Genomic DNA, 15,960 nt, shown 5'->3' with positions numbered 1-15,960 from the left:
CAGACCTCTCCTGTCTCTCACGCTGCTCCCCTCAGCAGTGCACTTCCTAGATCTGCCTGTTCTGCTTCCCACTCTGTGAGTCCCCCTAGTGAATCTTATTACCACCCCTGAACCTCTGACCTGTACCCCAGTTCTGTATGCGCAAATAAATAAATCTTTTAAGAAATTAATTAAGGATGTGCAGGAGAAGGTCAAACAAAACAAAGATGCTCATTGCTATGTGGAATACTGAACATGTAGAAGCAGCCTAAATGCCTAATTTTAAAAATAATGAATAACAATTTATCTATTCTCATAGACGGGAAACATTTTCCAATAAACTGAAGTGAATTTCACTGTGCTGTCATCCCATTTGCAGACTAGTGCAGACACTAATCCAAGTAAGGTATTAAAGCAAAGATATATTTGGTTAGTTCTAGGTTTTCATTTTGCTTGTCTTTTTTTTTTCCCTTGATTTTTCTATAATAAACAAGAGAGAGATATAATACCTTTAGTTGAGTTGCACAGCAAACTTTGCAGCCCAAAAGGGATGTACACATTGTATAGAAATGTCTGGGTCTATGTATTTGAGTTAGAAATGCCAGTTGACTCTTCGGGCTCTGACCACGGAGTCTGGTTTTAATTATATAAAATGGCATCTTTCATAGGTAAGGAAAACATTCCAGCCATTCCAGAACAAAGGGGTGGGGAAGGGAGTGAAGAATCTTATATATTGCTTTTACCACTTTATATTTAAAGTTACCTTTGTTGTGTTTTCTAGACCATACACCAGAACACCCTAGAAAGCTTACCTAAGAGAATGCTCATGTTCGACCCGGTTCCTGTCAAGCAAGAGGCCATGGACCCTGTCTCGGTGGTAAGTTTTCCAAAACTGAACACCTACTTTTGTTTTTAATACTAAAATTTTAAAAAAATACTCTGTTATGTCTCCCATAGTATATAGATGTCTCTCATGGAACTGATGAAAGAGATGATGAAAGAGATGGAACCTGGGGTGGGGGAGAGTCCCCTGTCTGTTTGTAAAAGCATAGCGTGAATAAAACAATTTGCCTAAAAACTGATTACAGCCGCCTTGCCTACCTGCGACGGAGAGTGGAGAAAACCTGGCAGTGAGCACAGAATTTCGTTTCACTTGGAAGAGTCTGAGGCGAGGAGGGAATGACCAGGCTCGTGGTCTTTTTCAACACCCAAATGCTAAAGTAGCCCCTCGGCAAGCCAGGCCTCCATGGGTGCTTTTAGGGCATCAGGGGACTAGTAGTTGGTCCAGGTGTTTATGCAGGTACAGCAGATGGCAGATGGCGACCACGAAGGGGGGCTGACTTCAAAGCAGGAAGCAGCTGAAACTGCAGGAGTACGGGTTTAGTGAATGTTAATAACAAGGCAACACTCCTTTATCTTGTTCTTTTCTTCCATCGGCTTGGAAAAATATCCACCAGGGGGAAATCTTGGCCTGAGTTGTGTATCTGAAGGCTGGTAATGACACACTTGCAAAATTAGATCATCCTTGCGCATTGGCTATGGAGATGGAAGCCAAAAATGTTTGCACAAGATGTAGGGTCACTCCGAGGCCCTTGGAACTGAGTCGCCATGGATATTACTAAGTCAGTGAAGTGTTTACCACTGTGTACAATGAAAAAGTCACAGTGGCTTTCAGAAAATAACATTTACATTCCCGCATGGTAACTGGGTCATGGAGTATCTGGGTAGGATAATAAATGAGCAATCAGATTTTATTAATCCGAAAAACAAATTAGACTTATGTTCATACTGTTCTCATGTTCAGCAACTTTTCTCACCTGCTCTTACACGATTGCATTGGGGGAAGACTAAGGTATAAAATTTCCCCATAATTATATGCTTGAAATATGAACAGGTTTTTGGTACCCAAGAATATGACTAATTTCATGAACAATGGAGACCCATCCACGATGCCTTTTACTATTCAGTACGCTCTCAGGGCTTCCAGCCAGCCATGGAAAATGGCTGATCCACCTTGCTAAGTTAGTATGATATACTTAAGTGCAAAGGACACTTCACTGAAAAAAGTGGGAGCAAAACAAAAGTAACAGTCATGCTTGTAATTCTGTGACATATTAATACATGAGGTTAAAATATGAACAGCTTGTTTTGCAATCAGTGGTCTTTCTCCTTCATGCTCTAGTTTTCAAATTCAAGTAATGCTTTCTAGAATTTAATGAGATCTTTTCATCAGAAGTTAGCGTCAGTCCTTACATTGAAGATTTTCTCCCTTAGTTCAGCAAAGCCTCAGTTAACTGAATGAAACTCCTGGAAATTAGGATTTTGTGATTATTTTACTTAACTAAATTAAATAAAAAGCTTGCGTTTCCACTCACAAATCTTGAGATTTCATCTTTTCTGCCTTTGTGGGTAGAATGTATTGAAAATAATTTATTGTATCTTTTTAAATTAAATCATGAAGGCTGAAGCCGTTGCCCATTTAAGTCATTATTCCTACATTTGTGAGATGTTTTTAATCCCATGTAGAAATAAATATTTCACAGTAACTCAATCTGCCCCCACCCCAACCCCAGCCACCCCAAAAAGGAGTGATCAGTCAAAACTGGCCATCAGCCTATGTGGTATTTTGCTATAGTTTAAGGAAAGATCATTTCTCTCAGCGAAAGCCACCATGCCCTTCTGCTAGCCCTTGAGCTTAGATGTTCTTAGTGTGCAAGACCCAGTCGCACAGGGAGCCCACCCACCCAGGCCAGGTGGGCCTCAGTTATCTGCCACCACCTGCAGTACCCTGTTTTTCATTTGTAAAATTGGAGATTGTAACTTGTAAAATAAGAGACAGATTGTAAATCTAAGGACTGTTTTTACCAATACCCTTCCCGAGTAAGGGCTGAGAATTAAAGAATTTAGGAAGTCAGAAAGGTAACATGTTTTAACAGTATTCTTCTTTTTTTTCTTTTTAGTATAATAGTTTATTTTTACATCATTTTGTACATTTAGTATTCTTTCTTAGCCTAGTCCCATAGGAAGATTCATTTTGAGGAAAGTCTTTTTTTTTTCTCTTCCTTTTTAGCCTTCTTACATGAGGAAACTCTTCACCGCCTCCTTATAGATTGACAAACCATAAAAATCAGCCGTTCCCCTGCTCTGTTCTAACAAAAACTTTCCTGAGCCCAGGAGAAAGAACTTTCACTGTTGTTGGCACAGAGGGGCGTGGCATTTGCCCTGTCTCCAGTGTTTGTGGAGCACCACACCCTCCCGCCCTTGTCACCCCACCCTGGGGGGGAAGATGCCTCGACTTGCTCAGCCCCGTCCCGACGCTCGCTTTTCCCCCATATCCGTGGCTGGTGGATCCAGACTTGTCCATGTTCCATGAGACAGTCCCTGCGGCCACTTCAGCTGCCTCGTAATGGAAAATTCACCAAAACGATTCCCATAGAGCAAGACACGACTGAAATTCTCAAGTCATCTTTCAAAATCAAAAGAAATCGGTGTTATCTTTTGTCTGGTCGGCACTGAAAAGAGTGGGTGTGAATTCACTTCATTCATCATAGATATACTGAGCGTCTAGTCCAGGCCTCCATCTTCCACCCAGCATGGAGATGTGAGCACTGGATATGTTTTGCATTTGTTGTTTAATGTTTATTTTATTCATTTATACATACTGAGGTGAGCCGGGGTGCAGGCCAGAGGTACGGAAGGTGAGAGGGTTCACCAGAGACAGAGTGGGGTACAGAACAGGCGGATCTGCTGAAATACACTGCTGAGGGGAGCAGTGGGCAGACTGGAGAGATCTGCTGCGCCATGTGGGTCAGCTCGCCAGCCGGGGATGGAACCAGTACTGCAGTGGCTGCTGATAGCTTCATAGTGCTGAGACTTAACTCATGCCACACGGGAAAACTTTTTAATAACAGATCTTCCTGAAAAGTGAACCGACTGCCACCCTCGCTCTGCCCCGAGTATGCAGTGGACAATGGAGGCCTGGAGGATGTCCCGCACTGGCCAGGGCTGTGCCTGCCTCGTTGAGCTTCATCAGCACTTGCCTTTGACCAGGCTACGCGGCCAGCAGCCCACACTGATTGGCGCTGCGTGTTAGACGAGGGGCAGGCCTGAAGGAAGCAGCTATTAGCAGGGTCACCCCACCCAAGGCACACGCCCCAAGCAAACCCAGCCTTGGCCCCTACAGGGTGGAAAACCTGATTGTTGGAAACTGATTGCAGGCGTTTCTGTGCTCCACCCAAATCATTAAAGTAAACACATCTTATAGAAAGTTCCGGTAAACAATGCTGTGAAATTTGCCAGCGAGACAATTTGAGAAGCCACATTTCTTCACCTCTTGGAGAGGCAGCCGGACGGGAAAAGGCTGTGTACTCAGCTGGGCCCAAATGTGTCTCCTTGCACGAGTGCAGGGGCCTCACAAAATGAGTGCCCGGGTCAGGGCAGACTCACTGGAAAGCAGACGCTTCAGCAAAACTGAATGAGGTTTATAAACCGAGCTTAATGTGTGGTTGTCTCTATGGCTTGGCAAACCTGACACTGTCATTAAATCCCCAATCTCCCAGATTTTAATTCCCACTTCTCTTAAGCTTGCCCCACGGACAAGAACAGCGAACTTCTCCCTTTAGAAAATTACATGCAGCAAGTTAAACTTCAGAAGTAGGGGGAGCTCTTTTTCCTCTTCTGTTACTTGATTACTTCCTTAAGTCCCCATTCACTGTATGTGATTTATAGTGTTTTTATTCATGAAACTTGTAATCTCTTAATGTTTAAGCTAGAACGTATTTATGACTGTAGGTTTTGGGCCCCTTGTAGCGTGCTTCTGTGGTAGTCTTGTTTGATCTCTGATCTGAAACACAAAAACTTTAGCACCCAGGTTACATATTTCTTGATTTTATTTTAGTATTTTACATCATTCTTCATTATGTGTACTTTTCCATCTTGGTTGTAATGCCCATAAGCAGTTTCTTGATTTTTATATCCGTCATGCTCTTGTTCTCGAGCACTATCGTTAGTGAGAACGCCTACCTTAAAAACGTATTTAATCAGTTCACCAAACTTTAATACTGTAAATTCCTATTTTAACCTGCATCTGTGTCGCCGAGAACCAGGCGTTCAAAGGGTGGTTTATGCACCTGGGGCCATTCCTCAGTAATTCAGAATCTGCATTTTAGTTTTAGCAAGATGCCAGGTGGGGTCTGGGAAGTCCTGTGTGGGAGGATCAAAGCCAAGTGCATTGCCTGTTTCTTGTGTGAGAAAGGGAGAGAGGGGATTCCTAGACCACAGTGTGAACCGAGCCGATTACATGGGCTCTCTCACTGAATCCTACTCAGTGGTAACCGCAGGACCTCCTGGAAGGAGATTGGCTACACCTTGTCAAGTTTGACCCTAATCTCCTAGATAGCATCTGCATTCTCATCTCTCGTTAGTCATTGCTCTCTTTTATAGAATTGCTTTTTAACATAAGTACATTTTTATTTATTTTTAATATTTATTTTATTCACATAGAACTGGGGTACAAGCCAGAGGTGCAGGGGCAGTGAGAGGATTCACCAGAGACGGTGTGAGGAGCAGAACAGGCAGATCAACGAAGTACACTGCTGAGGAGAGCAACGGGTGGGTCAGGAGAGGTCTGCTGCACCATGTGGGTCACCTCGGGGGCAGGGATCGAACTCACAGTGAAGCTGCTGCGGCTAGCTTGTAGTGCTGCATCCTAACCCATTGTGCCACCAGGGAGGGCCCTGAGTACATTTTTAAAGGGAACTTTCAGTCTCCCTAAAATGCTTCCAAGTAAAGAGAATAACTTGGGTTGAGTTTAATTTCAGAAAAAGAATTCTACAACCAAGTTAGTGTTTTGTGATGTTCCCCCCCCCGCCCCCCCCAGTTAAGGAACAGAACTAATTTCAGTGAACTTCATGGTCAAAGGCAGTATCCATCGTGTGCGGTGATTACAACCGATTTCCGTTTATTTAAAGAGGTAGCTGAAAGTTCGATTATCCTTATAGCACGAGAAAGGTACTGGGAGGTCATTTAAGTCCCTGGTCAGCAGAGCTTGGGTTCGGGAGAACACAGGTGGATTCTGCCTCTCTGCATCTTACTAGGTTGTTATCAGTGGGGCCACTGGCCGCAGCTTGTGTGCAGGTCACTCTCAGCCCGTGTCCTTTTTTCATCGATAGCGTCTTTCAAACTGTGAGTAAGACCACAAACATGTTGCAGCCAAGGACATAATTGATGTCTGTGGGCTGTTACCTGCCTGAGTAGATGGATGTGTTCGGCAAGTCACCATCTTGGCGGGCCTGAGACTGAGGAGGTTCCTGGGATGGTGCAGGTTCTCTTGGTGCTGAAACCAGGACTTTTCAGCCACTAAACAAGCAGTGCCATGCAGCTCCAGCTCCGTAATACACGAAAGTGTACCTGAGAAACAGTAGCCCCTCTCTGGTGTGAAGGGCACCAAAGCTAAAGAGGAGTCTTGCCAACTAAGAAACTTCATCTGATTATGGATGACTTAACTCTTTTTTTTTTTCTTGAGTTTTTTTTTGTGAATGAATTCAGTTGGGGGGGCAGGGGAGAGAATATAAATTAAATTTTCCAAAAAAAAAGAATCCCTATCACAAAGGTAGCAAGGCTGGCTTGACTGATTCTTGGTGAACCCTGAGCCTGATTCCTAATGCCAATGTCCCCAAAACCTATTTTAAAACATTGCTAAATCGGGCCCTCCCTGGTGGTGCAACAGGTTGGGACGCAGCACTGCAAGCTGGCCACAGTTGCTTCACTATGAGTTCAATACCCAGCCCCGGAGGTGACCCACATGGGGCAGCAGATCTCTTCTGACTGGCCCGCTGCTCCCCTCAGCTACTTCGTCGATCTGCCTGTTCTGCTCCCTACGCTGCCTCTGGGGAACCCTCTCACCACCCCTGCACCTCTGGCTTGTACCCCAGTTCTGTATGATGAAATAAATAAATCGTTTTAAAAAAATGGTGCCAAATCTCAGCCTCAGCATTGACATTAGACTCAGGAATCATCTTAGAGTTAAGATGATTCGTGATTTTTCTTGTGAACAGTTACCACATTAACCTTAGTTCACATGTTTGCTCTTCATAGCCTTTTTGTAAAGGATAAAGCTTATTCGAGTTCACGTAATCGAAAGTCCCTGTACAGTTTCACCTTAAGGTGTGTTTCAAGCGCACATTGGGTAACCTATACTTTTTCTCCTTTCCAACAGTCATATCCATCCAATTACATGGAGTCGATAAAGCCCAGCAAGTATGGGGTCATCTACTCCACGCCGTTACCTGATAAGTTCTTCCAGACCCCGGAAGGCTTGGCGCACGGGATGCAGATGGAGCCCGTGGACCTCACTGTCAACAAGCGGAGTTCCCCACCCTCTGCTGGGAATTCTCCTTCCTCCCTGAAGTTCCAGACCTCGCACCGGAGAGCCTCACCTGGACTGAGTATGCCTTCTTCCAGCCCACCGATGAAAAAGTACTCGCCTCCTCCCCCAGGAGTACAGCCCTTCGGGGTCCCGCTGTCTATGCCACCGGTGATGGCCGCTGCCCTCTCCCGGCACGGGATTCGGAGCCCGGGGATTCTGCCGGTCATCCAGCCGGTCGTGGTGCAGCCTGTCCCCTTCATGTACACCAGTCACCTCCAGCAGCCGCTCATGGTCTCCTTGTCTGAGGAGATGGAGAATTCAAATAGTAGCATGCAAGGTAAATTGCACACAGTCGCTTGCTCACTCAGTATCTGCCTGTCTTCCTAGACAGTCTGGGTGAGGGAACTAGCAGCAGAGAGCCAAGAGCTGTTGAACTCTCTTAAAAGGAAATACTGTGTTTGTCTTAGAATCTGCCCGAGGCATTTCCTTTTTCTTTTAAGTGTTGATATTGGGAGAGCTCCCAGGAGTCAGGCTGTCTGTTTATTGCCATGAGATGATTCCTTTCACTATATAATTGTCAACTTTGGGATAGTTAGAAGCTTGTCTTTTTATTTTGCTTTATTGACTTACAGACTTTTGGATCATAGTGATAACGGATGATTAATAAAAGCCGGCTTGTTTATTAGAAGTTTTTAGGCAGAAGACTCTAGAGATAAAGGAAGATAACAAAAGTCATGAAGAAAGCATTTCAGAGTAGTGTTTTACACGTCCAGCTTCCTTTATCTGCTGCTTGCTGGCAAAATACTCAGTAGTCTTACAAATAGAAATGCAATAAGCATTTAGCCGAAAGTGGCAAATTAATTGTGGTGACTTTTACATATTTTCTTTTTTAGTTCCTGTAATTGAATCATATGAGAAGCCTATATTACAGAAAAAAATTAAAATAGAACCTGGGATTGAACCACAGAGGACAGATTATTATCCTGAAGAAATGTCACCCCCATTAATGAACTCTGTGTCCCCCCCGCAAGCACTGTTGCAAGAGTAAGTATATATTTACATCTACCCAGCCTGGCCACGCACCTCTCGGGGGGCTGCAGCAGAAGCTCAAGCTTCCGTGTGTGGTGTGATGTGAATTCCCAAGCAGCAAGTGGCATCCACTGCGCAAGCTGGGAGAATGCAAAACTACATGCTTTACGTAGACGGCGTGACGGCAATTATGCCAACTTTTCATTGAATTGGTCACCCATTTTGCCACCTCCCCATACACTAGAAATCATTTTTATTTTCTCACCCCTTTAGGCTACATCCGCTTAATTTCCCTGCAGTCTTCATTCTCTTGTGGATTGAATCTGACTCTATTCTACTGAAGGCTGAATCATGAAATTGTTTCCTGTCGAGATACATTATCCTTCCAGTTGTCCCTTCTGATAGAGTGACTTGCTGTGCTGGCACTTGTTTTAATCAAAACGTTCAGTCCAAGAAAGCCCCTCGCCCCAATATGTCTATAAATACGGGTAGCAGCAGAATGTTGCCCCTGGTGTGCTTGGAGCTCAGCATCAGAAGGGCTCTTTCCTTGCTGCTCGCTTCTCTGCCCCATGAATGTCTTTGGCGCTGCCCAGGAGGGGGTACATGCCTGGGCCAGCAACCAGGCAACCGAGGGGTGCTGGAAGTCTCACGCGCCCTGCCGGTGAGACTGGGACCTCCCTCTAGGGAGCGACACGAACTTTGGATCTGACCTTGGGATCCCAGCTCTGTTGTCCACTGAATACATGACCTTGGGTCTTGCTGCCACTTACCCTTGCTGCCTCTGTTACCTCTTTTTGATTATTGTTGTAATTATTTCTCTTGCTGTAATGGTCTTGTGCTTTCGACATTGGATTGAGTGGCCAGTTCCCAGACAAGGGCAACAAATATTATCTCTTCTGCGTCTGCATCTTCTTTCCCTATCATCTTTTCTCTGACTTGAACAAACGTTCTGCACCTCATTCCTTAACACAACTCTGTGACCCAATGTAAATGATCTGTTTTAAAACAACTCTGCTTGGGAATTTCACACACATTCTAGTCGCATCCATATTAATCCCAATTCACAGTGTCTCGTGTGTTCATTGCCCATGGTTCCAAGAATGATATATTGTGGGGGGTAGGAGGGGGGTGTCCTGTATTTCCTGATAGATGTAGCAGAGAATGAACCTTACCCAGCCACGTCAACAGGAAGAGCGTGTGTCTGGAGTAGGCCATTACCCTTGATAATGCTCAGTACCTTCTTCCCCCTCAAATGAAACTTTTCCAAGTGTTTTCAGTTTTCAGAGGAATTATTTCATCCCCATAGCACACATGTGGGAGTCAGCAAATAGCTGATGAGCCAAGCATTAGACAATTGGCCTGCAATCTCACTTTCAAGAGCAGAGGGGGGCTGGGCTTGTGGCCCTTCCCCCACCCCCAGTGCTTTCCTGCTGTCTTGTCCATAGCAAACCAATTGCATCTTCTCATATACTTGGTGAAGAATAACTAAAATGGACACATCTGGAAGGGTGGGTTATCTCTTGTTTTGTGCTGACAGCCATCTCTGGCAAGGTAACTGGTAATACCACTTGTAATTGTTCCTGCACAGGTGATGAGAAAAATGCTATAAGGCCAAATAAAGCCAGCTGCCTATGTAGGGAGAAGTCCCCTGAGTGAAAGGAGTTATTCCAAAGTTTAGATTGTTGTGAAAAATAGTGTAAAGCATTACAGAATAAGGATAGTTGAAGGCTTTCTGTGCTCTGAATGCTAATGAAAAGAAAATTTTTTCTCTTATTTTAAGTAATGTTATTTTGATGCTCTCAAGCTTGATGGCTTTAATGATTAATGAATAATATGCTTACTTTAATGCTGACCTAAGATTGCATTTTGCCACGCAAAAAAACTGTACAGAATAGTCACAACTAGGACATGTACTTTGCAAATCATTCTCACAGATGTGATTGAGTAATGTCCTGGAATGTGCCCAGTTGCAGCCCACATAGGAAGCCAACTAGCCAGGGAAGAGTCACTGGAAACCAAGTCCGTACAGCCATTGTGATGAGACAGCCCCAGTAATATTCGCCGTAGGAAATCCATCCTTTCCAGAGGCAGAGCTTAAAGCACAGCTTGGAAATCCATTTGCTCGATCATGAAGTTACAGCTTTGTGGTGCTTTTCTGATAGTCAAATATTTATCAAATTCCTTGTGTTATATATGTATTTATGCAGGTAAAAATGTACTTAGTATAAAAACTTTGAGGCTTGCATTTCCCTGTTTAGTTTAGTTACACATGTGAATTGTAACCAATTTAAGAGGGGCAGGGGCTTAATGCCAAGCCGGTATCGGATCGTTAATAGCTAGTGTAGCTAGCTGCTGGTTACGAGCCCCACAATCTCTAAAAATGAGCAGTGAGTAGACCAAAGAGGGTGAGATCCCATAACAACTGAGAGACACCTGGGTGCCCAGGTGCATACAAGATACATTTAACCATTCCTTTTTTTTTTCCTCCAGTATTTGACTTCCTATGATAAAACATTCTAAATCAATGGCATTAAAAGTTGAAAGTTAAAAAGAAGCTGACAACTCTTTTCCTTCAATTAAATAATTCTGCTGCATAAACTGCTATTTTCTCTTTTTGCTTTCGTGTGTTAATATTAAGTCCTGTCCCTCCCCTCTGCCAACCCATCCTTCATGTCACTTTCCCATGCTTCTGAACTGGGCTGTTTTATTCTTCTGGATAGATCCTCTAAGCTTTGGGCAGACAGGTTTAAAATGATACCCAAAGCTGACAGTTTTCTTTACCAGTGAATAAGCTATGAGAAATAAAGTCATTTAAAATGAATATACCCCAAAAAAAGTGATGGATAAGGGACATGCTTTTAAATTTTTACCAAAATTTTAAAAAGATTTGACTTCAGGGACCCCTTTTGATTTTTTTTATGGCTGATTTTGTTTTCATCTCGAACTTGAGTGTCTGACTTCATCAAATTCCTTTCCTCCTTTTCACCAATCCTTTTTCTCCCCATTCACACTTCTACAAAACATTCAGCTTTGAACATACAGTATTTAAAGCACTGTAAGGCCACTAGGCTCAAATTTAAAGTACAGAGAAATCGTTCCTTATAGTTGGAGGCCAGCCATGTGGACTTGTAACATCAAGTGGTCAGTCATGAGGAAGCCAAATGAATGGATTAGAACTTCTTAGTCACTTCATTAATCAGCAGGGGAACCTGAGAAAACTACAGTCATGGCCCCAGGAGTCATCTGTTCTCCCCACCACCTTCTCCTCTGAAACAGGAATTTCAGAGTGCAGAGTCTAACAGGATTATATCTCAGACCCATTCCAGAAAGGGGTGCAGATGCAGGAATGGGCGGCATCTGAGCCACCACTCGGCAGGTGGGGAGATGCCCAGTGCTCTGGATTGTGGGTGAGGGGCTTCCTCTCTGACTGCTGGCAGGGCCCCATGTTCTCCCAGCCATAAGCATTGCACTTTGTGAAAACAACAGTGCCAACATTTGGGGGCACATGGAAGGAGGGAACCCCAGCATTTGAACAGCCCATTAAATTGGCCATCTGTAAGAGATCCCAATGGACCGTCTGTCAACCTGGCGTGTCTGAGCATGGTTGCCCAGCAGTTAGAAATTTGACCCTTTACATTTGCCACTAAGGAGCAATAAAAGGAATTCAGGGCAGCCCGAAATAATATACAACCTCATAGTGTTGAGCGATGTCTAGTACCACAGGATTCTGTAAACAAGCCAGTGTTTATTGAAGGAGAGACTCCTAGCACTTCGCACCTGCCTCTCGCATAGCACCTAACCTTCTGCTGTCATTACTTATCTACATGTCTGTCTCCCCCTAGAGTGTGAGCTCCTCGAGGGCAGGAACCCTGTTTTTATTCATCTTTGTGTCCTGGTGCCAAGCACAGTGCCTGGCTCATGGTAGGTGCTCACTCCATGTTTGTTGAATGAATATACCAGTGCTGCTTGGGTTGATCAGCTCATTTCTTTTTGTTGTTTTATTCTTTTGTTGGGTTTTTTGTTTGTTTGTTTTGTCCGGTGTTGTTGATGCATTTGGTAGACTGATGAAAAGGAGGAGGCTTTTGCTCAACATTTTGCACTTGACATTGACTTTCATAGGAATCACCCTTCCGTCATAGTACAGCCTGGGAAGAGACCTTTACCTGTGGAGTCTCCAGATACCCAAAGGAAGCGGAGGATACACAGATGTGATTATGACGGATGCAATAAAGTGTACACTAAAAGTTCTCACTTGAAAGCACACAGACGAACACATACAGGTACTTCAAATAAAGACCCCATCTTTCATAAGAATTATTAGAATGAAATGTTAAAGGCAAATGTTCTAGCTTTCAAGGGTTATCAAAATGAAATATCAAGGCTCACGCCATAACAATGATAATCTGTAGTAATCTCGGTAGTAAGTGTGAGAGACAGAAAGGAGCCGTCCCTGGAACACAAGGGGAATTGCCCTTAGCCAAGAGCCTGTTTAGTCAAAGTTCACCACTTTGGTGAGACAAAGGCATTCATTTATTAAACAGTACGTATTATCACATTCACAGTAGCAAAAAAGCAATTTGCTAGGCAGAACAAATAAGCACAGCAGTTGATACAAATAGAATGCCAATGGAAGACTGTCACTGAATTTGAAAAGTGAAGAATTGGGGTAATTACTGTCTTCTCAAATTGAAGGAATTTCTGGGTGCCAGGCTTGTTCTACGACAATTTCCATCTTGCTCGGTACAGAATTGCCAGAGCTTATAGAAAGGTGTTACATAGGTAAAGAAAGCAGGAAACTTCTCTTTGTGCTTGTAAACACTGCAGCAAAACTTAAGGAATTTGTACAGAAATGTCTTGAGGAGCCTGATTAACTGTGGTGCATTGATGGCAGCAGTTTACCGTAAGCTTCATCTGCCCTAACATCAAACTCTTCAATGTGAAACTCTACTAAGCAGCACTTACCTCAGTATTCATTGTCTTCCGTCAGTTAGAATGTAGTTCTTTGGGGGTTTTTGGTTTTGGTCTCATGAGTCATTCTTATTAGGAAGATTTAGAGAGGTGACAGTCTGGGGTTTGGAAGAGAAAAAGCAGCGTCTGGCAAAGCAGAAGTGAATCCTGGGTAGAGGAAGCTGAGGGAAATTCAGCCTATGCAGTTCTTTGACCATGTCATAAAGCTTCCATGAGTGATGAGGGCAGGTGCTGTGCTTGTGAAACACCCAGTCAGATTCATGAAAGCATCCCGGGGTTTTACTGGGACCCTGAGGGGAATATTGCCGACTTCCCAGCTAAGATTAAAAAAAGACATTGATTGCTTGGATGATAATTCATATGTAAGAAAAATACTGCTTAACATGTATTGTAGTAAAGCAAATAATGCAAATTTTAAATATCTCACAGGGCTGCCAAAGAATGGCAATTCTGTGAGGTTTTAGAGGGCAGGAGATAGTAAGTTCATTTGTGATACGCAGTATCCATTATTACTAATTTAGCCTTGTAAGATTGCCATCAACCACCATTTCATTGGTACGGGTCTGCTTCATGGCGCCCTCTCTTTTTCCTGGGAATGTGTGTGGTTGCTCATCTGCGGGTTACCATTACCCCACCGGGGGAGTTGTAGCAATCTGGCTTCTTGACAAGATGGGAAGATACTACTGTATTTTTAGTGCTTCTGAATTAAAGCATTGTGCATAGGCATAATTGTTATTGACTAACCAAAGATAAGATGTTGAGATGCTGACATTCCTGACAGACATTTCAGTTAATAGAGACTTCATAATTTAATGCTTTTATGCTTTGAGAACTCTTCATTTCCCCATCCCAGTTTTTGGACAGCAAGGTAGATAAATATTAATATTTAAAATGACTCCTTTTATTTTAAAAGGAGAGGACTAATGCCTTTTCCTGCTGGTCCTGGGTAGTTAAAAGACGCGTTACTGGAGAGGGGTAAATGGAGGCACGTGTCTTGGAGCTAAATGGGCTTCTGAACTAGGTTGTCTTTGCTCTTTAAAATCCTTGTGCTCACGGGAAATTAACCCTTCCTCTTCCCTTTTTACAGGAGAAAAACCCTACAAATGTACGTGGGAAGGATGCACGTGGAAGTTTGCACGGTCTGATGAACTAACAAGGCATTTCCGAAAACACACTGGAATCAAGCCTTTCCAGTGCCCAGACTGTGACCGCAGCTTCTCGCGCTCTGACCATCTCGCCCTCCATAGGAAACGCCACATGCTCGTCTGAACGCCTCCATCTCCCACCTCGTCGCGGCTCCCAGCCTCCCGGCTCTCTCTCTGTCCTCCCTCCCATTATCTAACTCATTTTTTTACATGTACATTTTAATTTTGATTCAGCTGGTCTGAATCTCTGAATTTCTATCATTCAACCTTCCATATGGTCAGTACTAGATATTTTCTAATCCTCCCTCTCCTTACCACGGGTCAGACCTAAAGAATGTGAACACTTTTTTTTTCCGGGGATGCTAAGCAAACCCTTCTTACAGATACGTTTAATGTAATGAGAACAAGGGAACATGTAAACTAACGTTACGGATTGTCAGTTTCTCCATGTACTCCTCAAAAGAATGTCAAAGTAAATGTATTAGAAATACAGTATCCAGCCTGCTAGTCCTTGCCAGAGACATTCATACCTCTGTGCCCGTGATCACATTTTGTGCTTGACAGTGAAGAGAAGGATGGACCCTTTCAGAGGTTAGCTGCAAGTGTGGCAAGATTTCCAGGGAGTGCAGTCAACTTTTCCACTGCCCTAAACAAATCTTGCTTGTCAGCCTGGATTTATCACTTCCTCTCTCCTCCCTCATGCCTGCAGCTAGTAAGGAGGTCTTTGCCACTGCTGGGAGATGAGCCAGAGATGCAGATTTAAGTGGGTGATGTTTATCAGTGGAAGGGAAGGATGCTGTACTCACATGTAGCATGTAGCCAAGAGAAGGAGCGTTGAGCACAGGAGGCCATAGGGAAGAGTAGGAAGTCGGCCGTCCCTCCCGGGCGGGGAGTCTTCAGTCAGGTTTCCTCACCAGTGGGCTCTAGCGCTTTCTAGACCTTCCGCCTCCATGCAGATTCCACTGAACAGGCCCACACAGCAAAGCCAGGCATTGGTGTGCTCACCCACCCACCCACCCACTTCCATTCCTGCAACGTCCTTCATGTGCCTCAGCAAGCATGAACAGTAGGGGCACCTCAAAAATAATTGCCCATAGTGGGCAGGACCTTTTTGGGTAAGAAAATGGATGGACGTTCTTTTAGCCAACCTCCTCACCGCTTTTTTGCAAACAGGGAAATGCCGAGTGATGGTTGTGATCCTTACCAAATTAATCACGTAGCTCTTCTACAGAAACTCTTCTGCGTGAGCTGGAAGGTGCCATCTTGGCTGTCCTCTGTCAGTGAGCATCTGCTGATTGCTTTCGTAGATTCACCCCATTCAAAACCCAAGTGACACTATCTGTAAATAGTACTAGTCGTGAAGCACACATACCTTTATTTGGGGGACAGATAAACAGTGTAGAAAACCACAGTTCAGGGATTCTCACATGTAGCTCAAAAATTCCCTAATGTTTAGTATTGGAGCTGGTGATC

General features: G+C 44.0%; 1 protein-coding gene across 2 annotated transcripts in view; it reads left to right on the top strand.

Moving 5' to 3' along the window:
• The window catches only part of KLF3 (Kruppel-like factor 3 (basic)), a 28,862-nt gene extending 13,882 nt beyond the window's left edge, over window positions 1–14,980 (top strand). For both annotated transcript variants that reach the window (XM_004681353.2, XM_012724234.1), the window contains exons 2-6: window positions 761–856; window positions 7,196–7,682; window positions 8,239–8,389; window positions 12,494–12,654; window positions 14,430–14,980. In XM_004681353.2, coding sequence (XP_004681410.1) covers window positions 800–856; window positions 7,196–7,682; window positions 8,239–8,389; window positions 12,494–12,654; window positions 14,430–14,611 — 1,038 coding nt within the window. In that variant the 5' untranslated portion in view covers window positions 761–799 and the 3' untranslated portion in view covers window positions 14,612–14,980. The remainder of the gene's footprint in view (window positions 1–760; window positions 857–7,195; window positions 7,683–8,238; window positions 8,390–12,493; window positions 12,655–14,429) is intronic.
• The last annotated feature ends 980 nt before the right edge of the window (window positions 14,981–15,960 follow it).

The sequence above is a fragment of the Condylura cristata genome, unplaced genomic scaffold, assembly GCF_000260355.1.
Source record: "Condylura cristata isolate star-nosed mole 26May11 unplaced genomic scaffold, ConCri1.0 scaffold00012, whole genome shotgun sequence".
In the NCBI taxonomy this organism is placed as follows: Eukaryota; Metazoa; Chordata; class Mammalia; order Eulipotyphla; family Talpidae; genus Condylura; species Condylura cristata.
The sequence above is the reverse complement of the archived record's forward strand: the minus strand, read 5'-3'. Positions and strand labels throughout refer to the sequence as shown.